This window comes from Tenrec ecaudatus, chromosome 1, assembly GCF_050624435.1.
Source record: "Tenrec ecaudatus isolate mTenEca1 chromosome 1, mTenEca1.hap1, whole genome shotgun sequence".
Taxonomy (NCBI): domain Eukaryota; kingdom Metazoa; phylum Chordata; class Mammalia; order Afrosoricida; family Tenrecidae; genus Tenrec; species Tenrec ecaudatus.
The window spans coordinates 13662053-13688065 of NC_134530.1; the positions used below are offsets into that span (position 1 = coordinate 13662053).

Below are 26013 nucleotides of genomic sequence, written 5' to 3' on the forward strand. Positions count from 1 at the left end.
TTACAACAGCAAGAGGAGGATGGAGAGGCAGCGGTTCGCCCAGCCTGTGGGGGAGGGCGCATCAGCTTTGAGGGGGGCGCTCCAGACGTGTGGAAACCGCTTCCATCTGACGGAAGCCAGGAAGGTGCGGATCTCCATGGGCTGCAGCGTGATGGCAGCAGAATCCAGGGAAGAGGTAGGGGTGTGGAGGGCAGGGCCTGAGGTGGCAGGAGGGGACAAGGCAGGCAGGTGACTTCCCTCAAGTTTGGATATCATCTTATATAGACACACTCACAGCCTCTCTTGTGCTCGGTCAACCCAGGACCTCAACCCCTGTTGCTGAGCCTGACAGGAAACCAGCTCTGCCCCCTGCACACCGGGACCCTTCAGTCATAGCCTTTATACTCCTCCTATGGGCATCTGAAAGGAGCCATGAGGGGCTGTGCATTGAACTGGTAACAAGGCCAGCGGTCCAAACCCTCATTCCTCTGCACAGGAGAAAGATGAGGCTATTTCTGCTCCCGTTAAAATTTAAGACCTAAGAAGCCCAAGAGCAGTTCTCTAAACCACAGCCTGTCCATGAGTAGGAGTCCATCTAATCTGTGGGAGAGAGTTTGGTTTGTGTTTTTATGTGACTCCATTTGGACTCTCTAAGAACGTGATGGAATAATGGATTATGAGTTAAGCTGCTCTTCTCAAGGTCAGCAGTTCTAGAACAACCACTGTTCTGTGGGAGAAAGATAAGTCTTTCTACGCCCCCTAAAGATTTACAGACTTGGAAACCCAGAGGCAGCCCTACTCTGTCCTGTAGGGTCACTACTGATCAGATTGGCTCAATGGCAGTGCGTTTTTGGACTCTGCTTCTCCACCTTGGTTCCCATCCTTGGTCGTTGTCCACTGGAGCCTGGAGACGCGGTCCCGAGGCTGGTTGGCCGCCAGCGTGGTCTCCTGCAGGTGAGTGATGGTGAAGGTGGAGAACAGGTCCTGCAGAGAGTGGGTGGGCCAGCTGAGCAGGGCTGGGGCACAGCGGGATTGCCTCCCACTCTTCTCCTTTCCTCCTGTGCTCTGCTCACCCTCAGGTCCAAGGTCACGGGCAAGCTCAGGTTGCCTTCCCCGACAGCAAACTGATGCTCCAAGCGCAGCAGCAGCTTCCTGGGCCCCCAGAGGGCCAGTGTGAGCAGGCGGACAGCGGGGGGCAGCTCTCTGCGCAGACCTGAGAACACCTGCCAAGGATGAGATGGGTGGGGGGAGGGGCAGGAGGGCGCTGTCAGGGGATGGGCGCTGTCAATCCTCAGAGAGGCGGGCACAACTGGAGAGGGGAAAGGCTCAACCATTGGAGGGCTGTGCAGACCCTCCAATGGGTGGGGCCCAATTGAGCCTTGAGGAGCTGGGCAGAACTGAGCTGGGCAGGATGGGGCTTGGCTGTAGGCAGGAGATGAGCTCATGGCAGGACTGAGCCCACGTTGGGGTGTGTTGTTTGGAAATGGGCGGAGTGGGGCTGAGCCTAGACAGGATAGGGCAGAAACAAGAGCAGATGGGAGGTCTATTGGGGTTGCTGAACAGGGAGGGGCAATGTGGAAGGTGGAGCCCAGGGGAACCAATGGTGAGATGGAGAACACTGAGTTGGGGGTGCAGGTCAAACTGTTGCAAGTACTAAAGGCAGGGTGAATTGGTGTGTGGGTGCAGGGGGAGGCTGGAAACTAAGAGATACCAGACTGAGCAAGACGGAACCCGGAATGGTAGCAAGGGACCTTGAGTTATCAAGATCTGCGTGGTTCTAGGGTCCTAGGATTAGAATTACTCCAGGACAAAAATTCAAGTTCAGGAAGAACAGGGTACCAGGACAGGTGGAGAAAGACCGGCCAGGAAGTAGGCTTGCCCATCCCTGCCACGTCCAGGCACTGTCCATACTGTGGGCAATCCCTTCCTCAGCCCTCTCACAGACCTGCCCAATCATCTCTGTGTCCACCATCCTGTCTCCTCTGCTCCCTCCTGACTCCTCCCTCTATTCCTTCAGCCTCAGCATCTCACCTTTCTGCGTGGGCTGCCGCTGCTGTGGGAGAAGGAGCCTTCGCTAGGGGCCAACACTACCTGTGGAGCCAGGACCTCCCTTTCTGCCAGCAGCCGGTGGCTGGCAGCAGCATTCTGGGTCTTGTCCAGTAGCACAAGGTGACGGCCTCGCACAGTCAGACCTTTCCTGTTTGGACCCATCTCCATCAGGGGCTCCTGCAAACCCTTTTTATCATCTGTGGACAATCTGCGGTGCACCTGGCAGATGATTAACCAGAGAAGAGATGTGAGTCTGAGAGAGGAGGTGACCAGAAAGGAGGAGGTTTGGTGGAGAGTCCTGAGTGGAGGATTAGATAGGGATTCGGGGGACCAGGAAGTGAGTCCCCCTCAAGGGATTGAGAGTAAAACTTGGGTAGAGGATCCAAGAAGATATAGGATGAGGGAAGGGATAGGACCTAAGGTGGGGACCTGGGCACACAAGAGTCCTGGACAGAATGTGGGTAAGGAATTGATGGAGTGACCTAGAGAAAGGTATGAGGAGGGTGTTTCCCATCTTTTAAAGATCTTAGTTAACGAATCCTATCCTGAGGTTTACCTGACATAAAATCGGGACACAAACAAATAAACAAATGATCAAGGACCAGTGGAGGATCACCAGTTAGTTAGGACAACCTGAGTAGAAAGAGTAAGTGTGGGGTGGTGTAATGTGAATGGAAACTAGTTTGAGGGCAGGTGGGGGTTCTTGAAAAAGCCTGGTGGGAAGATCCTGGCCTGGGACTAGGATCCACTCACCATGAGCTCCAAGGATCCATCCCTCAGGCTGCTGCCTCCCTGGGAGCGGTCAGTCAGCACTGTCAGCTGCATGTTCCCATCCTGGGGAGGGAGGGTGTCTTGGTGAGAAGCATTTCTACATGGCTGCCCTACCCGCATGAAGGACACAGAGGTGGTGGCCACGAGGACACAGCCTTGAGGATGAGATGCACAGTGGAGGTCAGGCCGGGGGTCTGAAGGTACCGTGATGTAAATGCGGCTGTTGACTGGGTAGTAGTTTCCTGCCACTGGCTCAGTCTGGTTCAGGTTCCAGGTGGGTCGGTAATCCCTCCTACAGTCAGGAGGAGGAAGTCTGCCAGTGCTGGTGATCGAATCCCCTAATTCCTCATCTCTTCCTCCAACACCCCTGTGACACTCCCATACTCCCCTATCACTCTGTAGACTCAGGCACGCCGTAGACTATCCTTTGCCTTATAGCCGCACCTCCACTACTCCATTCCTCTGTCATACCCATCCCCACCTCCTCTCCAAGATCTCCCGGCCGTTGCTGTCCGTATAGAAACGTCCACCTGTCTTGAGCACCGTGGCAAAGCGACTGATGATTTCCTTTCCAACATCATCTCTAAGCCAGATTCAATGCAAGAGGTTTGACCACACCCAAGGTTTACCATTCCCTGGGGCCCCCTGTGATCCAGCCATTGCCCACTCACAGTGGTATTGGTCCCACCGTCCACTCCAGCTCCAAGTGTCTCTGTCCTGGGTACAGACGAACCACCTGGGAGCACCAGTCTGAGAACTTCTGGTGCACCTCCTGCACCAGGGCTGTCTGTTGGCACGGGGGACAGGTGGGGACTGTGGTAAGCCATAGCCTGAGCAGTGCCGAGTCCTACCGCGTTCTGCCTCAGCTGCAAATGCTACCCACCTGTAAACTCTCCCCCAAGCTCCACCTCCTAACGGTCCTAAAGTTGGCCCCTCATGTCTATCTAGTCTACACTTTGCTCATTGTCCCTAATTTTCTCCGTTTCCATCGCACATGTAATAGTTATTTTTTAGTTCTAAATCACATAAAATAATGTTACTTATTCAAAGTGTACAAGTTCTAAAATGTAGATGCACACACATCTTTCCATGAAATAATCAATTCGGTAAGTTGCATAATGAACCTATATATCAGACTCCAAAGTGACTTCCCATTTTTGAGAACCTGTTCCAACCTTTCCTTAGCTGTCGCTGGTTTCTGCCATTACAGATAGTTCAGTTTTCTAACGTTTACAGGTATTTCTTAAAACCCCACTCATTGGTTAGAATTTTCTACTGTGGTGGCTTGTATGTTATTATGAGGCTGGCATTTCACACACCAACAGGGTCAGACATGATGAACACATTACAGCTGCCTGTCCAAACTAAGGAGAGAGTAGGAAGGAGGGAGAGGTTGTCTATTTTCAAGGGAGTAGCCGCTGACATTCAACATACAAACTATGGACCACAGCAAACTATGGATAACCTTGAAAAGAATGGGAATTCCAGAACTCTGCCTTGTGTTCATCAGGACCCGGTACACAGATAAGAGGCAGGTGTGCAAACAGAACAAGGGCATACCACATGGTTTTAATCAGGAGCTGTGTGTGCCAAGGCTGTATCCTTTCACCATACTTATTCAATCTGTATCCTGAGAAATTTATTAGAGAAACCGGATTTTATGAAGAAGAATGTGGCATCAGGATTGGAAGGAGTGCAGCATGTTAATAACCTTCAATATGCAGATGACATAACCCTGCTGAAAATGAGAGGACTTGAAGCACTTGCTGATGAAGATCAAGGATTGTAACTTTCAGTATGGATCGCAACTCACAACTGGACCAATAGGTAACATCATGATAAGTAGAGAAAAAGCTGAAGTTGTTAAGAATTTTGCCTTGCTTAGATCCACCATCAATGCTCATGGAAGCAGCAGTAGAGAGAGCAACAGACCAGCTGAATTGGGTAAATCTGCTGCACAAGACCTCTTTAGAGGCTTGCAAAGCGAAGATGTCACTTTGAAGACTAAGGTGCACCTGTCCCCAGGTATGGTGTTTTCAATAGCCTCCTATGCATGTGACAGTTGGACATTTAATAAGATTGATTGAAGAAGAAATGATACATTTGAACTATGGTGTTAATGAAGAACATTGAAAGTGCCAAGGACTGCCAAGAGAACAAACATGTTTTGGAAGAAGTACGGTCAGAATGCTCCTTAGAGGCAAGGATGGCGAGACTTAGTCTCATGTACTTTGGACATATTGTAAGGGGAGACCAGTCCTTAGGGAAGGACATCCTGCTTGGTAAAATAGTGGGGCAGTGAAAAAGAGTAAGGCCCTAGACAAGATGGATTGACACAGTAGTTGTAACAATGGACTCAAACATAAGAACAATTGTGAGACTAGTGCAGGACTGGGTAGTGTTTTGCTCTGTTGTTCTTAGGGTTGCTATGAGTCAGAACTGACTACACAGTCAACCACAACAGTCAAGTACAGACCATTGTGCAGCCTGCTTCTTATACATAAATGCTTTTGGCAATTCATCCATTCTCTCTTGTTGTTGTGATTGTTGTTAGATGCCTTCAATTCCGTTCTGACCTTATGCACAACAGGATGAAACACTGTTAATGCTGCTCTAGTCTCATAATTTTTCTCAAATCCAAGGCCACTGATGCAGCCTCTGTGTCAATCCATCTTGTTCAGGGCCTTCCTGTTTTCATTGTCCGTTTGCTTAACATGCCTGATGTCTTCCTCCAGGCGCTGCTCTCTCCTGACAACAAGAGTCTTTCTATCCTTGCCTTTAAGGAACATTCTGGTGGTGCTTCTTCTAAGATGGATTTGTTGTTGTTGCTCTTTTGGCAGTCCCTGGTATTTTTCATATCCTTTTACAGCACCATAATTCAGACACATTGGTTCTTCTTCAGTCGCCCGTATTCAATGTACAACTTTCACGTGCATATGAGGCAATTGAAAATACCATGGCTTGGGTCAGGCGCTCCTTAGTCCTCCATGTAACGTCCTTGCTGGGCAATGCTCTAAAGAGATCCTGTGCAACAGATTTATCCGAGACAATGGTTCTTTTGTTCTCTTGACTGCTGCTTCCATGGATTGTGGATTCAAGCAAGAGAGAACCTTTGACAACTTCAACCTTCTCTCCATTTATGATGATGTTACCTATTGGTCCAGTTGTGAAGACTTGGGTCTTCTTTACATTGAGTTGTCATCTATACTGAAGGCTGCAATTCTTGATCTTCATCAGCACATACTTCACGTCATCCCCACTTTCAGCAAGCAGGGTGAATCCTCAGATTTTCACATCACATGTGAAGCTTTCAAAAAGATAAAATGTGAGTTCAATGAGCACCAGCCGCCTGACCACTACTGGAAGACATTTCAACGCCTGCCTGCATATGACTCCTAAATGGCCCTTTCAGGTCCTTCAAATGCGGAGTTAGAGTGGAGTCATGGTTTCTACCATAGGCGAGCCAACCAATGTCCAATCAATGTGCTAATATGCACCCCTGGGTAAACCCATTTTGTAAAGGTCTTCAGATAGGCACAAGTAGTGCTGGCGTTGCTGTGGGTTAGGTATTGGGTTGGTCACCACAAGGTCAATGGTTCAAACTCATCCACCGTTCCACAGGAGAAAGATGAAGCTGTTTGTCTTGGTAAAGATTTACCATCTACCAAACCTTTGGTAAGATTAGTATATGAATCACAATAGATTGAGTGGCAGTGGGTTTAGTTTTGGCATTCATAGCTATGAATGTGAATTCTCTGATGCACAGTACAAGCTAAAACTTTCACACATCAAAGGAGAAAGCCCCAAACATCTGTTTCCGTAACTAACATTCCACAAATCATATATAGCCCTCAAAAAGCAGCCACAGAGGCAAAGCCCATAAGTAACAAAATCATAGGACTTCAAAAAACAAAACCAACCCTCTAATTTTTGTGAGATGTGGATCCTCAGGTTTCCTAGAGCCAAGCACACCAACAAACCAGGCTTTCTCACCCACACATGTAATTTCCTTTCCACCACACTGCTTTCTGACACCCGCATCATTACCCCGGACTCCACACCTTCACCAGGTGTGTCTCAGGTGAGAAACTCTTGGGCAGTGGATTCAAATCTTCAGGTTCAAAGACGTAGGCTCCTGAGATGAAGCTGGCGTTATACCTGAAGCAAGTGCAATCCAGAAGAGGGGGTCAAGACCAGTTCTGTCCCTGGGCGTCTTCCCAGAACCGGTGTCCATTCCTTACCAGAAGAAGGTCTGGTGGACACGTAACAGCAGCTTCTGGTCCAGGCTCTCAATCTCCTTTAAGATCCCTGTTTGGCCATCAAACACAGCCCGGGTGTGCTGGAGAGAGAGGAGGCTACTGTGAATGATTCTGGTCTCTGCCATGCAAGCTCTGTCCATCCAGACACTCAGAATATCACGAGCATAAGGGTCATCTTTCATTTATTTCACAACCCATGATCTATCTGTCAATAAACTGCCGATTCTTCAAATTTTATACAGCGTCTGGACCAGTGCTCTCTCCACCATGGTCAGCCTTGATTATCTCCCTCCAGTAAACGGCTGTCACTACCTACCAGACCTCTTGCCTCCCTACCCTACATGCCCAAAGAGTAAAATGCAACCTTCCCTGTGGCTCTCTGAAACCTAAACGACCGGTCCACAACGCCCTGCCCTTATTTTACCCCTCACTCACTCACTCTACTTTCAGCACACCGATCTGTATACAGTACCTCAAACGGTCCATAAACGCTTTCTGTTGGAGTACCCCACCACAGACTCCTGCACCGCTCACCCCTTTCCAGGGAACGATGGAGTGTTCTCTTCTCAGGGAGGCCTTCTTATGGGCCTTTGGTCCATCCTTGCCACTCACTCACCCTGACAATATACTATCTCTACCCTTGATACATTTCAATAAAAATGTTAACTTTTATCAAAAATAACACACATTATTCTCACCTATAATGCATTATCCTCTTTCTTGCCCTCTGTCTCTCCTAGGACTGAATTGAATCTTTCTTGCCCCTTTCTCTCTTAGGAGTGAATTTCATGTTTCGCTTCTTGATCGACATAGAACTCAGAGATGTCAAGAGGCGAAAGGTGTTAACACCCGAGTCCTACCTCATTTTCAATAACCAGGTCAGAGGACTGGGGCTTCTGTGGGCTAGACTTGGTGAGGTCAGCTGCAGGGTTCTTCAGAGAGACTTGGGTTACAGAGTAGATGTGAAATCCCAGAGGAGGTGCAGAGACCATGAATAGCAGCTCTGGAGGGTGCGTTGTGCTGACCAGGGGCGGGTGCTGTACAACCTGATGCCATAGGAGGAGGGAAAACTGAGGCAGAGATCTATGGAGGCACACATACAGCCACCCTCTGAGTCAGGGTTGGGGTGGCCCAAGCTAGTGCAAGGACTGCTCCTGATGTAATCAAGAAAAAGAAGAATGCTGTGGGAAATATTGGAGTGCATTGAGGGAGAAATTTATGGGAAAAAGGAAGCGTCACTAATGGGGTAAAAAACAGCGCAGTAGGAGAGTTAATGAAGGCTATTCATTGGGTAGAGTGGTCAAGGGGTGAGCTATACTCATGAGAGGATAGATCTTCAAAGAGGATGTTGGGATATATATCTTGAATTATATATTCAAGATAGCTACATGACAGGCAATTTTGGATGGGACATTTTTCTGGATTAAATGGTCATGGGTGGGAGATATCCAAGGAGGTGCATAGTCATGGGGTGAGATATATGGGGGGGGGCTCACTTCACTTTGTACGGTCTGTCCATTAGGGTCCAGCACAACGAAATGGCCTTCGCTGACTGGCAACCTCAAAATCCAATTCACCTGGCGCCCCAGGGGGTTGTAGATGAGGACTTGGAACTGGGATAGGCGGTGGAAGCAGCTTGTCAGAGCAGGCTTTATACTACCCAACCCACCAGTTCATGCCATTGGGAGAGGCTGGCAGCATTCGCCAGTTCAATTCTGTTAAGGACCTGCCTGAGTGTAGACAGGTCTACCACCATCTGCTCTTAGAGACACATCTGTTCAAGAGTATAATCCATCATCGAATCCTTTGACTGTCCAAGTTCCTAGACCCTGGCCCTGTCTCCACTTTTCTTGCCCCAGTTTTCTCTGTGCCTGGTCCCGATCTCTCCACCTTCCTTCCAGAACCCTAGCTATTTATTTATTGGGCTGATGGAGGCCCTCCTCGTCCTTCCTGCTGTCACCCCTGGGAAGTCCCAGCTCTCCCATGTTCTCCTCCTGCTCTCCGCGTACTTCAACTGCCAGGACTGCGAGTCCCTCTTCTATGAGGCTCTGTCCACCCGTCCTGGGTCTCTTACCACGGGTCCTGCTGCTGGTCCCAGCATTTCAAGAGCAGAACCCCCTTTAAACCACACCCGTTCCTACGGAAACCCTCAGGGCAGGCTCACGTTCGAAAGCTTTTGGCTGAGCAGGCAGACGCTGACATTGAGTCTGTGGCAGAAGGTGAACTTCTGCTTGAAGTCGCTGAGTCTGGCCAGAGCGTTGCTCAGGAGCACCTGGGAGGAGGGAGAGCAGAGGGTCGGGTCGGCGATGGCCCCTTCTCAAGGAACCCTCCGTGCGCCTGCGTATTTCACCCTGCATTTTCTTGTGGTTCCCTCCCAGGTGGTCAAGTGCTGCGCACGTGCAAGTCCAGGGATGCAGACTTTGGCCCTGTGGCTGCCGGGTTGTGCTCCCTTCTCTACCTTGTCCCGCCCCTTCTGGCCCCGCCCTTACCTGCCTGTCCCGCCCCCCCGCCCCCTCTCCTGCGGACGCCTCCGCTCACACCTCACAGTGTCCCCAGCCTTCAGCGAGCTGGCGCGCATAGTCATCGGTCACGAGCTGCCGGGCGGTCCCGCTGACGGCGTCGTGGTGCTGGAGCACGGCCATCGCCTCCCCTAGGGTGGGACAGGGAGCAGGGCGGTCCTGGGGGGCCACCCCCCCTACTCTAGGAAGGCCTTTACAGGGAGGAGTCCCAGGGGCGGCTGAATGACAGGTCTAGCTTCAGATCCGCTCCTTCCTCGCTGGCCCAATACCTACTGAGGGGCGCACTGTTTCCAGCGCCGAAGGGTCCGGCGTTGGCCACAGGTCCCACCAGCGCCTCCATCTGGTTGCATACCTGGCAGGCAAGGATGTGTTGGGGTAACCAAGCCTGCCCATTGGGGTGCCCGCCCCTTGGCACCAGTTGAGCCAGACACCCACCTGCAGAAAGTTGTAGCTGAGGCGCTCATAGCGTTTGAGGGCCGGCCGGCTGGAGAAGTAACCCGTCCAGAAGGATTTGGGGCCGTCGGCGTAGGGGAAGAAGTCATCCTCTTTGACCGACCTGCGGTGGCGAGGCACTGAGGGCAGCAGAATCGGGGCTCTCTTGGCATCCCGCTTACCCCAGAACCGTTCCCCGCTAAATACCAGGTGAGGTTGGCCTTGTTCAGCTCCTGGAGGTAGCAGGCAGGGGTGGAGTAGAGCACGTGGACTTGGCTCCCGCTGGCCTGCTGTTGGAGGGAAGAGAGGTGTGTGTATGAGTCCTCCGGGAGTCCTGCCTTCCTGGAAGCACAAGGTGAGCTCATTCCAACGTATTCACCCCTACTCCAGTCGGATGATGAAGGCAGACACATGAATTTCACCTCAGGTGAAAATTAAAACCTGACTGCTGAACTATTTCTAGCTTTTCATTCAATTTGTCAGACTGGTCTTTTTGAGCATTCCTGAGTTCCAGTATTATCACTTGCGTTCTTCTCCCCCCATCTCTATTTCTAATTTTTCCTAGGGTCGCTCAAAGTGACTGAGGACCATTGCTGTAATCTCCCTAACGGGAAGATGCATAGGCCTCTCCTCCTCCCGGAGCTGGCTCCTCTAGGTCCATGTCTCTATGTATTGCAAGTAATTGATGTGTAGATTCTAGTCTGGGTAGACTAGAGAAACAAATTCATAGACACGCATCAGAACAATTGAATATCAAGAAAACACCCCAGCACAGTCCAGATTAAGTCCATAAGTCTGATATTAGCCTATATGTCCAATACCAATCTATAAATCCCTCTTTAGACTCAATGAAACACATGCAATGATGCCAAGTGCAGGAAGATCACAGGCCAATGGATGGAAAGTCTTGTGGATCCAGTGGCAGTGAAAGTATCTCAACACTGGTAGAGGTCTCCACGTGGCTCCTTCAGCTCTAGGGCTCTAGTATAGTTCCACGTGTCTTCTCAACAGGAATGTCTCACAGGGAGAGAGCGTGTGTCCTGCCTCCAGCTAGTTATTTATCTCCATGGTGCCTCTAAATGAGGTCATAAAGCAGTGACCTGATTGACAGGATAAACTCCACCCCTTCACTCTTAAGTCTCAAATTGACAACAGATTATGTAGTTACCACAATTGAGATGCTTTATCTCGTTTCTGCAAGTTGACAGAGACCGACTGCTGTTTCTGAGACAGTGTCATTATTTTTTTGTTTTTTATATTTGTCTCTGAATACAAAACAGTCCCCAAAACCCCTGTGGTGGAATCCAGAGAGCCAAGGTTAGCCAGGCAGTTCGGTACCAGTCTAACCTCAGCTGGAACCACAGGCAAAAAACAAACATTGTCTCTGTCAAAATCTTGGTTTTGAGTCTGGTTCCAAAATTACCAGGGAGGGCCTGGCAATGATTGACCAGACCAGTGTGGCAGGTTTGGAGAGAAGTGACTATTTACAGCAACATTCCCCAGTGCTGTCTCCTGCAGGGCCTGTGTGTCAGTGTTGGGCCCAATTACTATTTGGGCACGGACCTGTGGACAGGCAGGCATTAGCACTTTGAGTCCTGGGCCCAGGAAGAAACATTTACTCACTGCTGAACTGATGGTCTCCCCTAACACATGTCCTCCTGATTCTGCACCTGCACAGGGTCTGTCAGTCATCCTGGTGTTCCAGAGATGTCCTGCCACAATCCAAATCCCCAAGAGTTCCAGGTGCTAAAAGCCAGTGCAAAACAAACATAAATCTCCCCTCTCTGACTGGTGTGAAATGAATAGGTTAGGATACTCTCAGTCGCAGGGCTTAGATGCCTGTGAATCCTCCGGCCAGGTTCTAACTCAGCCTCTTTCCAATTATGTTGGGAGAGCAATGCTAACTAGTAGGGACAGAGAGGGAGGGGCCATCAGTCCTCCACTATGGTTCACAGAGAGCAGCTGGGACCTCAGGCCTCCTGCCAGACAGCACAGAGTCCTCGGCTTTTCCCCCTTTTCTTTCTGGGCTCTGTTAATTACTCTCTCTGAGACACTGCAATGGTATTAGCAGGGGGTTGTGTTTCTCATGGGAGACGTGGAACTCAGGCCGCGGAAAGTTTGTCGCCAATTCCAAAGTTTTTCTTGGGAGAGGGATTAGGAGTGGCTCAGCTGACATGGCCATCTTGGATCTCCAAGCTTCGTCAGCTACTGGAAACATAACCATGGAGATTCCCTCAACACTTGGAGCCTTGGCTGATGCTCTCAGTTCAGCCTTAACTTTTTCCATGTGTATCACTAGTTCTTGATCATTTGCTTCCTCGAAATGGTTGACTGTGAAGTCATTTTATTTGGTGTCGTGACTGTATTATTTCCATCTTCTTTTGATGCTTTCTGGATCAATCAGTATTTTGCCCAGCAAGTTGTTGTTCTTGTTAGGTGACATTGAGTCAGTTCTGACTCATAGTGACCTTGTGCACAACAGAACAAAATGCCGCGTGGTCCTGCACCATCCTCACAATGGTTCCTATGCTTGAGCCCATTGTTGCAGCCAAGACAAGCAGGAAGAAAGAGGGAGAAGACAGAGACCAGTTATCCACACCATCACTTATAAAGTAGGCACCACTCCCAAGGAGATGCCCTGACTGGAAGGATGGACTCCACCCATATCTTCTCAAAGGTGTAACCAAGTTGACACAAAGTATTACACTAACTAACCATCTAGAGGGCATTCCTATTTGTGCCCATTCCAAAGAAAGGTAACCCAACAGACATGGAAGTTATTTGACAATATAATCAGTATAACATGCAAGTAAAACTTTGCTGAAAATAATTCAACAACAGCTGGAGCAGTACATCAACAAAGAGCTGCCAGATATTAAGCTTGATTTAGAAGAGGACACGGCATGACGACATCATTGATGGTGTGGCATGGATCTTGACGGAAAGTAGAGAATAGTATAAATGTGTGTGCTTGTGTTGCACTGAAGATGCAGCACACTCAACTGTGTGGATCATAATAAACTGTGTACAACTGAGGAGAATCAAATTCCAGAGCATTTCATTATGGAAAACCTGTACATAGACTAAGAGGCAGTCATTATTGGGCCTCCACTCAGGTACTAACAATGCAAGAACATTTTGTTCTATTAAATTGGCATTCCGTGATGCTCACTTTCCCGACAGGATCACTGAAGACAAAAGTGGGTGAATACACAAATGTGGTGAGGAAAGCTGACGGTGCCCACTATCAAAAGATATAGCCTCTGGAGTCTTAAAGGCTTGAAGATACACAAATGGCCATCTAACCAAGAAGCAACAAAGCCAGCATGGAAGAAACACATGAGCCTGTGTGATCACAAGGTGTCGATGGAATCAGGTATCAGGCATCAAAGATCCAAAAATCATATTCATATCATGGTGAATGAGGAGGAGTGTGGAGTGGGGACTCAAAGCCCATCTGTAGGCAACTAGACTTCCCCTTACTGGAGGGTCATGGGAAGGAGACGAGCAAGTCAGGCTGCAGTGTAGCAACGATAAAACATGCAACTTTCCTCTAGTTCTTAAATGCTTCCTCTCTCCCCCCCCCCCCCGCCACCTCCACTATCATGATCCCAATTCTACTTTGCAAGTCTGGCTAGACCAGAGGATGTACACTGGTACAGATAGGAACTGGAAACACAGGAAATCCAGGACAGACAAAACTCTCAGGACCAGTGGTGAGAGTGGTGATACTGGGAGGGCGAAGGGAAGGTGGGGTAAACAGGGGGAACCCCTCCCTTGGGGACAGACAACAGAAAAGTGGATGAAGGAAGATGTCGGACAGTGTAAGACATGACAAAATAATAATAATTATAAATTACCAAGGGTTTATGAGGGAGGGTTGACTGGGAAGGAGGGGGGAAATGAGGAGCTGTTACTAAGGGCTCAAGTAGAAAGCAAATATTTTGAGAATTCTGATGGTAACAGATGTACAAGTGTGCTTGACACAAAGAATGTATGTATGGATTGTGATAAGAGCTGTATGAGCCCCCAATAAAATGATTAAAAAATAAAATGTTGGAAAAAAGAATAGAACCAGGGAATGCTTGTTGAAAGAACCCTTTCACCATACTTATTCAATATGTATACTGTACACGGAGCAAATCATCTGAGAAGCCTAACTATGAGGAAGAATGCAGCATCATGATGGCGGGAACTGACATTAACAACCTTTGACACACAGATGACACAGCCTTACCCGCTGATGAACATCAGGGACTGCAACTTTCAGCAGAGATTGCAACTCAATGTAAAGAAAAACCCAATCCCACAACCAGACCAATAGCCAGCATCATGATAACGAAGATCGAAGTTGTCAGGAATGTCACCTTGCGGGGATTCACCAGGAATCCTTTTGGAGGAAACAGACCCGAATTTAAAGGGCATATTGCAATAAGAAAATCTTCTGCACAAAACCTCTTTAAAGTGTTGAAAAGCCAGCACTAAGGAGTGCCTCGCCTAAGCCGTAGTATTTTCAATCGACTGTATACATGTGAAAGTTTGGCAATAAATAGGAAAGACCAAAGGAGAATCAATGCATTTGAATTATGGTGCATGTGAAGAATATTGGAAATACCATGGACTACCAGGAAAACAAATCTCACTTGGAAGAAACACAACTAGAATGCTCCTTAGAAGTAAGGATGGTAAGCATGTATTTTGGACTTGTCATTAGGTGAGACCAGTCCCTGGAAAAGGGCACCTTGCTTGGTAAAGTATAAACTCCAAGAAAAAGAGTAAGACCCTCAATGACTTGGTTTGACACAGTGGCTGCAACAGTAGACTCAAAGGTAACAATTGTGAGGATGGTGCAGGACTGACTGTCTTGCTTTATTGTACATAGGGTCACTATAAGTTTGAACTGACTCAAGAGTAGCTAACAGCAACAACAAAAGCCATAAACCACTGCCAACCCATAGAGACTCTACAAGGCAAAAGGAAACTACTCCTTAGGGTTTTCAAGACAGTCCATATGTCTTTACGGGAGCACACAGCTTCACATTTCTTCTATGGAGTGGTTGGTATGTTCTAACCACTGGCCCAATGTAAAACAGGCCTTTCCTCATAGTTATTATGTTCAAGTCTACTCTTGCAGCCACTGAATCAATCAATCTCAAGGTCGTATTTCAGCTCTCGTGGACTTGTCTTCCTTTTCTTCAGCTTCAACCTGAACTTGCATAGGAGCAATTGGTGGTCTGTTCCACAGTCTTTCCGGCCAAGTTTTAACTACTTATATTGAGCAGTCCCATGATCTTTTCCCACAGACTACAATTGACTTCTGCGTATCCCAACTGGAGAGGTACACCCGCATAGTCATTTTTTTGTGTTGTTCAAAATAAAGGAATTTGAAATGAACAAATCCTTGATCTCACAGAATTCTACCATGTAATCTCCAGCTGCATTTATATCACCAAGGCTATATAGCTCAACTATTTCTCCTTCCTCTCGGTTTCCAACTTTTGCATTCTAATTGCCTATAATTATCAATGCATCTTGATTTTCATTTGATAAGTTTCAGACTGAAGACTGTTGCAGAATTTCGTGGTTGGTGCATCAGTTTGAGTAATATTTTCATTGACTTGATTTCTTGAATAGGGATAGATATAATTTTATCAAAGGCAGTGTTATGCTTCAAGATAGATCTTGAACTGTCCTTTTCAATATTGGATGCAATGCCTTTCCTCTTGATCGTGTCATTTCTGGCATAGCAATCCACGTGATTTTCTGATAAAAAATGGCCAATACCAGTCTATTTCAGCTCACTAATACCCCAGCTATTAACAAGCTGTGATGTGCAAATGATACAATCTGGTTGGCTGAAAGGGAGGTGGACTTGAAGCATTAGCCGATGAAGATCAAAGACTGAAGTCTTCAGTATGGATTAGAATTCAATGCAAAGAAAATAAAAATCCTCACAACTGGACCAGTAAGAAACATCATGATAAACAGAGAAAAACCAGAAGGTGTCAAAGGTTTCATCTTGCTTGGATCTACAGTTGATGCTCATGGAAGCAGCAATCAAGAGATCAAGTGACAAAATGAGTTAGGTAAATCTGCAGCACAAGGTCTCTTTAAAACATTGAAAAGCAAGGAGTTTACTTTGAGTAGTAAGATGTGCCAGGCCCAGGACATGTATTTTCAGTGGCCCTATAGGCATGCGAAAATTGGACACCGAATAAAGAAGACCAAAAACAACAACAACAACAACACAATACATTTGAACTATGATGTGGATGAAGAATATTGAAAGTACCATGGACTGCCAAAAGAACATATAGATCGGTCTTGGAAGAAATACAACCAGAATGGTCCTTGGAGGCAAGGATAGAGAGCTGTGTCTCACATACATCAGAACAGGCGAGTTATCAGAAGAGGCCAGTTCTCGGAGAAGGACATCATTCTTGGGAAAGTGGAGGGGCAGCAAAGAAGGTCCTCGCCAAGAAGGATTGACACAGGAGCTTCAATGACGTGCTCAAATGTGCAAACAGTCGTGAGGATGTGTCAGGATAGCCAGCCCTAACAAGTAACCATGGGTCCGATATACGGTCATAACATATGAAGACGAGAGTAAAATCAGAGAGAATAAGAAATAGCAGAGAGAGCAAAATAAAGGAGTCAGACACATTTCGTGGTAGTATGCTCACCTCAGCCCTTCTTGGTGGTTCACGTGGGGATGCGGGATGCAGGGGGCGGGGCCGGGGGAGGAGAGGGAGGGAGAGGGAGTGGGTAAGGAGGGAAGGAGGGAGAGGGAAGGAGGACCAGAGGAGTGGGGACCGAGGAGGATTGGGACTGGAGGAGAGAGCATCTTTATTGTTTGGGGGCTTTTAAAGATAGCCATGAGTCATGCATATTCAGGAGTTACATATGTCACAAGGTGGGCGGTAATCACAGTAAAGTCCCTGGGTTCATAGGTGAGGAAACCCAATACCTGCATTGAGGTAAGGCATGAGGGGGGATGGGCACCACAGTGGGAGGAGATAAAGAATGTCTCCTCCTCCAGGGAGACAGACTCGACCCTGTGCTCACTGTAAGGCAGCATAGCTGTTAGGGGAGAATCTGTGGGAATGACATTTGTCCGACAAGGATGGTGTCGGACTGAGTTGTACAGCACCTAACCATCTAACACCACCAATGTCCAGTTTATTGATCTTAATGGATTCCGTTTGTTTTTTGACAGCTTCCAATTTCCCTACACTCATACATTGTACATTCTAAGTTCCGATGATTAGTAGATTTTTGCACCTGTTTCTTCTCATTTTCTGTGACAGCCTTCCAAGAAATGAAGTTCCCAAAGGCTTTGTGCTCACTGTCTCCACTCCATGCATGCCATTCTGGTCGACTCTACTTTGAGAAGGCAGCCCTTCCTCAGTCACATTTTGAGTGCCTTCTGATCTGAGGGGCTCTTCACCTGTCACTGCCTCTGACGATATTTGGCTTCTATTTTTAGGCTCTCAGTGTCTGATAAGGTCTCAGTTTCAGTGCGGTCCATAAGATTTTCAGGGACTGTTTCCTCCAAAATGGACAGCCCATTCCTTCTTTGTAGTCCGTTCTTAATCTGGAAACTCTGCTGAAACTTGTTTACTATGGGTGATGCTGTTCATATTGGAAATACCAGTGGCATAACTGCCAACATCACAGCACACACACAAGCCATCACAGTATGACAAAGTGACAGTGAGTGGAATGGGCAGAATTAGGGTGGGATTAAGACCCAACTTTAGTAGAGGGTGTGAGCCAAGCTATATTCTTTGTTTCTTTGGGGGCATCTTTAAGACTCTACCTTAGTAGAGGGTATGACTTAAGACATTATCACTTGTTTTCTTTGATGGTTTATACACAAGCATACCACCATTCAATCCTAACATACACAAGATCTCAGAGTGTCAAAAGGCAAGGATGTTACATTGAGGACTAAGTTGTACGTGACCCAAACCATGGCATTTTTAATGGTCTCCTAGGCACGTGAAAGTTGAGCATAGAATAAGGAAAGCTGAAGGACAATCAATGAACTTGAATTACGGTGCCAAGAATATTGAAAGTACCACAGACAGCCAAGAGAATAAACAGATCTGTCTTAGAAGAAGTACAACCAGACTGTTCCTTAGAAGCAAGGATGCTGAGGCTGTGTCTCACATAATTTGACATAGTGTCAGGATAGACCAGTCTCTAGGGAAGGACATCATGCTTAGGTTTAGGCAAAGAGTGGACGACCCTTGATGAGACGGATTGACACAGTGGTTGCAACCATGGGCTCAAATATAAAAATCATTGTGAAGAAGGTGCAGGACTGGGCAGTGTTTCGTTTTGTTTTGCATAGGCTTGCTGTGAGTCAGAACTAATTCGAAGGTACCTAACAACAACAACAACAGCAACAACAACACGAGAGCAAAGGTTCGTTCTTTACTTGAGGGGAGGCCTTCCTGGAGGAGGGGACCTTGCTTCCATGACCTTGAAGGAGGAAGAAAACTTTTCCAGTCAGAAGAATTAATAACAAACAGCAAGCTCTAACATTTATTGATCACTACTCTATGTTAGGTATTGTTCTAGGTTCTTAACATATATAAAATCACTGGACAGCCTGGAGTAAACATCTAGGCCCTGAAGATAAAACTCTCCTACAGGTCTAGTATTGACTGATTTTCCTGTGGCAGTGTGATGGATCACCTTTATATGACCTTTCTAGCTTGTAATATCACCAAACACTTGGGTAGGACTACCAAAATCAGAACCCTGTAGTCCACCAAGAGCCTTGGGCAGTTTGCTGATATTACATTTAAGGTATACAGGATCTTGCTGAAAGAGACCATATAAATTAGGTGCATGGATCGCTCACAGGAGGATTGGCAAAATCTTGCCATTATATTACACCGGTCAGTTTTATACTGATAGTCATGGAAATTTATGGCCACCAGAATCCGTGTTAAATCTTTTCAAAGACAACTTGCCCCAGACTTAGGAAAATAAACAATTAGCAATCTTGGGGAGCAATTACGGTTACTAAGTCCCATCTCTGAATATGTACCAAACTTGGCATACCACTCATCTCCACAAACCAATGTAAGACATGACTCTGTCCTACGTGGAAAAGATGCGCTCCTAAACGCAGCTCTCCTTTATTTACATAAGCAACGAACTCAACTCTCTGCCTTGACTTGAGAGATCAAGAGGAAGCGTCATCCTTCCAGGCTACCTTTGCCGTTGACACACAAAGTCCAATGGGGGGTGTGGGTGTGCTCACCTGTGCATTGACCAGCTGGATGAGCGTGTCCAAGTTCTTGAACCAGCGTTCAGCATTCTCATAATGGAAGTCTGAGCCCATGGTCATTATGATGTTGTTGCTGCGGTAGTGCCTGGCCTAGAGACAAAGGAATGGGTTTCTGTAGACCACGGTGCCTTGAAGCCTTACTCCGGGTCCAGTTGAGTTGTCACGACTGTAGAACACACGCGCATGCATGTCTGGTGATGGTGACATGGAGGAGGGTGGCGTGTGAGAATACATTTTCAATTACCATAAATATTTAACCCACCCCACAGCCAATGCGGTGCCCCGTGTTCCTTGAACAGTGTGCGTGCAGTTAGGAAGGACGCTACGTGCTTCAGAGCAAGCACACACACACGTACAGGATGCGCATCTGTACTCCTGAAGCAGACGGCCTGAGCTCGCAGTCTGCCTCTGCCATTCACTAACTTTGTGATTATGGGCTAACGTGCATACTCACCTCACATTTACCTTCCTCGCGGTCAGTTTCTTTGACTTCATGGTGATAATAATGTTATGAAAGAAATTAATTGTTAAAAAAACAAAAAAAATTTAAAAAAGAAATTAATTGTGCAAGAAATTTACAGGATGACTATGAGCCTCAGAGGTTCCAGTCAGTGGTACCTGGCTCAGGCCATGTCCTGGTCAAAGGTACCTGGTCAGCGACTACTCTCAGGAACTGGGCCACCACTATGTCTGCATTATACTCCGGGTTGTTAATTTCATCTACCACGGGTGAGTCGAAGCACTTTATATCCCAGCAAAATCCAGCTGGTGGCTCATAGAGATTGGGAAGAATACCTGCAGGCCAGGCCATGGAATGAAACGAAGGGGCTGCTAAGGACCCCAGCAGAAGGTCAAGAGCATGCCTTCCCAACCCACCCACAGACCAAGGACACTCACTTACTGGTGAAGAGGTCAGCAGTGGGAGGTGGGAGGCTCATACTGCCCCGCCACACCTGCTCCATCTGCCGTGTCCTTTCTCGAATAGCCTTATCCTGGTAGTCCACGCGCCCCAAGAAGATGCCATCGAAGCCCATCTGGGATCAGGGAGCAGGCTCAGAACACAAGGAATGTAGGTTTGAAACCCAGTTCCCAGCCTCTCTCAATAAGCTTGAAAGGGGCAAGGTCAAGGTGATCACATTCCATTCTTAAAACCCAAACATCCCCTGCTGGATGAAAGAAAGGGCGTGGAATCAATGTAGTTGACGACTCCACTCTTGGTTCACACTTGGGGCAGCTCTGTAATTCAGAGTGGATGTGGATGCAAACTAACTGGGTCCGCCAGAATAAGCTAGGGGCAGGATCAAGTCTAATTTGGAAAGGGGGAAGAGTTGAAAGGGGCACGGAATATGATGAAGGGCGGCGCCTCAACTAGCTGTTTACAGAGTACGGGAGCACATGCAGAAGCCAAAATAAAACAAGGGGTCATGGCATGGATAGATTCAAAGATTGGGTTCAGGGATACCTGAGCAAAAAGCGAGGCCTGCTCTCGCGAGTGACCAAAGGGATCGATGTGCCAGGCTACATGGGGGCGCCCATCTTTGCCGAACGTGTTCTCCAGAAAGTTCAGCCCGAGTGTCATCTGATCCACGATGGCGCCATAGTGCGTGGTGGCCTCATCATTCATCACCCAGCCACCGTTGGCGAATTCCAGGCGCCCTGGCCAGGAAGGGACATGGTGAAGGGCAGAGGACACAGATTAGTGTCTACTAAGAGGCCAGGGTGAGAGTACCCACGTGAACACCCAGACTTGGATGGCGAGGTCAACTCATGATCCTGTGGGGCCAGGGAATGGAGAGGATGGGCAAATTCTCCTCTGGGGGTTGGGGTTGGCTTTTAAGAGGGGAGGCCAATGAAGGAGAGGCCTTGAAACATGTGGTGGAGTTCTCTGGGTACAGGTTCATTGCAGAGGGGGCGAGTAACACACGTGTAAACGCCTGCCCATTGAAAATAAAAAGAGAGGTTTGCAGAAATGGAAGTCACCAGCGCCTGCCTGTTTACTCTCACGAAGCAAGCTTACCCTGGTGCACGAGGTCCTGAACACCCTTCTGTATCTCCTTATTCTGGAGCTTCCACCAGCGGGAGAAGAAGGCCATCTCCACATAAATGAAGCGCCGTGTGGGATTGGCCCAAAGGGATTTCACCACCGAGCTCAAGATGTTTATCACACAGTCAAAAAGATTCTCGGATCTGTCTGTGTAGATGGCAGATGAACAATAAAGACCCGGGTGAAAAGCGACCACTGAGAACAAGAAATTCATTAGCAAACAAAGCCCATGCTCTTATGTCTCTGGCCAGGTGAGTCACCTGGGGAAGAGTCTTTTGCATTGTTGGGCTAGTAGGGGCTCAACAGAGGAATGGGTAATGCGGGGGGAAGTCTTCTACATTGTTGGGCCCAGACCTCTGCTCACCTTGACAAAAGTACTGATCCACTGTCTTGAGCCAGCCCACATCATTGTGTGTGTGGGCCACCAAGTGCACGTTGAGCATGTCAGGGTGAACGCTGGGGCATGTCTGCATAGGGACCCCAAACACACAGCATTTAGTACCCAGCATACCTACCCCACTCACCGGCCTTCAACTCTGGACAGGTAGGGTGAGAATTGAGCACCAGATCATCCAGTGTGCCCATGACTCAGAGGAGGGATCCCTTGTGTGGTCGGTCTCTCCAGGATCATGTTCCATTGAGAAACATGTCCCTTTTTGGTTTACACTCAGACACACAACCACATTCTCATATACATACAAGTAGAATTTTTTTTGACTTAAAACTAGAACAACTATTCATATATTAAAAAATCATTTTATTGGGACTCATACAACTCTTATCACAATCCATAAACACATTAATTGAGTGAAGCACCTTTATACATTCGTTGCCCTCATCATTCTCAAAATTCGCCTTCTGCTTGGGTTCCTGGAGTCAGCTCATTTTCCTTTTTTCCCTCCCCCTCCCTCCCCGCTTCCCCCTTCTTCCCCTCTCCCCCTTCCCTCATGAACCCTTAAAAATTTATAAATTATTATTTTATCTTATCTTACACTGCCCGCCGTCTCCCTTCACCCACTTTCCTGTTACCCATCCCCCAGAGAGGAGGTTATATGTAGGTCCCCGAAATCAGTTCCCCCTTTCTATCTCCCCTTCCCTCCCGGTATCATCACTCTCACTGTTGGTCCTGAGGAGTTTATCTATCCTAGATTCCCTCATACAAGTAGAAATTTAAACATGTTCCATGTTGGACACGGAATAAGACACCCAAAGTTAATCTCATTCTTAGACTAAACAATGACATAGACTACCAATAGTAGAAGACATGAGAGACGCCACTGAAAATACACACATACACACACACACGAACACAGAAAACAAACTTATTACCATATTTTCAAGCACACAAATACTCTAGGCCCTCCCCAACCTCGGTACAGACCAACTCTAACAATTTCCCATCTAGGGTCTCACACCTTGTAACCACTTGCAGACACTTGAACCACCACCAGCAGCCAAAGAAAAAGGAACAAGGAGGGGATGTGAGCCCCTGGCACACAGGAGTTGGTCATGATTATAGCTGTGGCCATGATTCCAGATATGTCCCGATCCGGGTTGATCCCGGAGTCACAAGCAGCTGTATCCGTCACCTTCTGAATGTCACGGTTACTGGCTCCTTTGCTGGGACTGTGACAGAACAAAGGTCAAGCTTCCATATCAGCCCAGCCAATCAGAGCTGCAGAGGCAGGTCGGAGGTGGGGTTTGGAGTTAGCTGAAGATGGTACCTGGGAACACAGGTTGGAACGCAAAGTCTGAGGCTTGGACTGAGACTTCACAGGAACCTGGTGTTTCAGAGAACTGCAGCGGATGGACGGACATCCTCTTGGGGACCAGCTAAGGGAAAGCGCTGGTGTAGGGAAGCACCCATCTACATCACCCGGGTAGCTGTCCAGGCAATCCCAGTCAGAACTTGGGTGAGGAAAGACCCTGGACCTCAGGATGCCCAGAAGGTGACGTTCCCTGAGAAGGTAGCAATGTGGAAAAAATGCTGCCATCATGTGCAATTCAGGCAGCTCTGACACGTAGTGACCACGCACAACGAAACGAAATATTACCCAATCCCGGGCCATAGATCTGAATCTTACTGGAGGTGACCAGAACTAGGGTCGATCTTTATAGGAACCAGTGTCTGAGTTCTGGAAGCAGGCGGTCAGACCTGAGTCTTGGAGGCCCAGATGTGGACGGTCCCACATACCAGTCTCCATGTTCCTTTCGTCAACAGGAAATTAGATGATTTCATAGGTATCCATGTGCAGTCCCTTCCCACGGCTTCAGCGCTCCCACTCTTGTCTCTCAATCAGCTCCTTGATTGGGGCTGACACAAAACTGGATCCCAACAAAAAGGCTCAACCACCTGCCACTAAGTCTGAGGAATTTGGGGGAAGAAAGAGCAACAACATGGAAATAGATGAGAGCACTGTGCTTAAGGGTTCTGGCTTTATGTTCTGGCTCCTTTGTTTCTGGCTTGATACGTGAAGACTACTGAAGAACCCAGGATGGGAAAAATAACAAACACATCTGTCTTGAAAACACCCCTGCCTCAACAAGGATGGCGAGTCTTTGTCTCCGTGGTTTGGACATGCTCTCAGGAGAGACCAGTCCCTGCGGAAGAGCAGCATGCTTGGTAAAGTGGAGGGGCACGGAGAAGGAGGAAGACCCTCATTGGCCACGACAATGGGCTCAAGCACAAGGACAATTGGGAGGATGGCAGAAACCCATACAAAACACACGCATAAAGCAAGCAAGCAAAAGCAACCCAATAACAATGACAAAACAAACCAGAAAAATCTCAGTCGAAAAGAAAGCAGAAAATGTTAAGATCTGAAACAACATAAAAATGGGTCACAAGGGAGAGCAAATGATGAGGTGTTACATTTAGTGTGACTACGTGCGCCATCATCGACTTCACCATGCTCGCTCTGTCTGATAGCCAGGCTACTCACATTCCTGAACCGGGGGGTAATTCCTGTGGGACCTTCCAAATGTGTTGTGGGCTTCCATTTTCTGTGTTGTTAGGTGTCATTGACCTTATGCCTAGAACAAAAACTGCCCAGACCTGTGTCATCCTCACAATTGTCCCAATGCCTAAGCCCATTGATGCAGCCACTGTGTTCCTCTTCCTCACTGCCCCTTACTTTATCCGCCATGATGCCCTTCTCCAGGGACTGGTCTCCCCTGACAACATGCCTAAACTATGTAAGACAACATCTCACCAGCCTTGCCTCTAAGAAGCACTCTGGCCATACCTCTTTCAAGACCCATTTGTTTGTTTTTTTTAGCAGTTCATGATATTTTCAATATTCTTGGTTGATGGTTAGGTTTTTTTGGTGCCAACACGACACCTGTAAGAAGATATGGGGGGAGCCTAGTCTGTCAATCAGGTGGCAGCTATATAATCTCCTTTGGAGGTGCGACCGAAAAATATAGCTCTCTGCAGGCCAGCCTCTCTTTCTCTCTCTGCCTTGACCTTCCCGCTTGCTGGCCACCCTGAGAGCTGCTGGCCACCCTGAGAGCTAGGATCCACATGATTTTGCATATACCAGCCTGCGTTCTTACTGTATTCTGTATCATTGCATGTGTCTGCGTGAGTCTGAAGAGGGGCTTAGGGACTAAAATCATACTTAGGGACGTGGGTTGTGTCATGCTGGGATGCTTTCTTGATACATAATTACTTGAAATAAAGCTCTTTCTCACACATAGATGAATGTCACTGGATTTGTTTCTCTAGTCAACCTGGCCTAACATCTTTGGCCAGCACCATGATTCAGATGTGTCAATTCTTCCTCCACCTTCCTTATTCGGTGTCCAATGCTCACATGCATCAGACCTCTTTAGAGTACTGAAAAGCAAGGTTGTTACTTAGAGGGGTAAGGTGTGCTTTACCCAAGCCATGATATATGCAATAGCCTTATATGCATGTGAAAGTTGGACGGAATAAGGAAATGGAAGAATTGATGCATTTGAATGGTGGTGATGGAAAATAATATTAAAAGTACCATGAACCACTAAGAAGACCAACAAATCTGTCTTGGAAGAAGTGCAGCCAGAGTGCTTCTTAGAGGTAGAAATGGCCTTACCTCTCATGTACTTTGGACATGCTGTCAGGAAAGATCAGCCCCTGGGGAAGGACCCCATGCTGGGTAAAAGAGGGGCAGTGAAAAAAGGAAGGCCTCAACGAGATGGATTGACACAGTGGCTGCAACCATGGGTGCGATAGTTTATTGTGCCAGCCTGGCCAATAAACACAAGTGGGTTTAATCGGAGGGTGGAGAGATAAATGGCTCAGTGAGCCTCGCCTTGCTTGTCTCTCACTCTTTAATCATCGGACCCGCGTGCGACTGCTTTGCTTGTTCTTTGCCTCAATTTAAGGGGTACACCCCCTGTGGGACGCCTAGCCTGTGAATGTGTCGCTGTAAGTTAAGGTCCCTTTAAGCCCACACGACTGGAATGTTCATCTCTGGAGCTGGGGACCGACAGTTGGTGACCTGCTTTGCTATTTGCTGCCTGGGTTTATTTAGCCCAGTTCTCTCTACAGAAGAGGAACTGGCGACCCTCAAGTCTTAAAGGACTGCTAGTGTCTCACTGCTTTATAATTTATAATTTAACTGTTCTTTTCTTGTATTATCTATCTATCTATATAATTTAATGGTTCAGTTC

The 26013-nt window shown here is 47.7% G+C and overlaps 1 protein-coding gene across 1 annotated transcript; it reads right to left on the bottom strand.

Annotated features, from left to right (window-relative positions):
- On the bottom strand, positions 1 to 25453 carry LOC142443392 (lysosomal alpha-mannosidase-like). The gene is made up of 25 exons (XM_075544805.1): positions 25434 to 25453; positions 22773 to 22983; positions 21728 to 21824; positions 21331 to 21504; positions 20776 to 20969; positions 20215 to 20347; positions 19963 to 20108; positions 19287 to 19403; positions 10217 to 10299; positions 10013 to 10133; positions 9851 to 9929; positions 9599 to 9708; positions 9223 to 9330; positions 8555 to 8671; positions 7919 to 8104; positions 7041 to 7138; positions 6861 to 6957; positions 3471 to 3586; positions 3281 to 3382; positions 3004 to 3091; positions 2782 to 2862; positions 2011 to 2247; positions 1053 to 1202; positions 849 to 963; positions 1 to 197 (listed from the first exon to the last, which is right to left on the bottom strand). The coding sequence occupies exons 1-25, from the start codon at positions 25451 to 25453 to the stop codon at positions 1 to 3; spliced, it is 3177 nt and encodes a 1058-aa protein (XP_075400920.1).
- Positions 25454 to 26013: the final 560 nt, after the last annotated feature.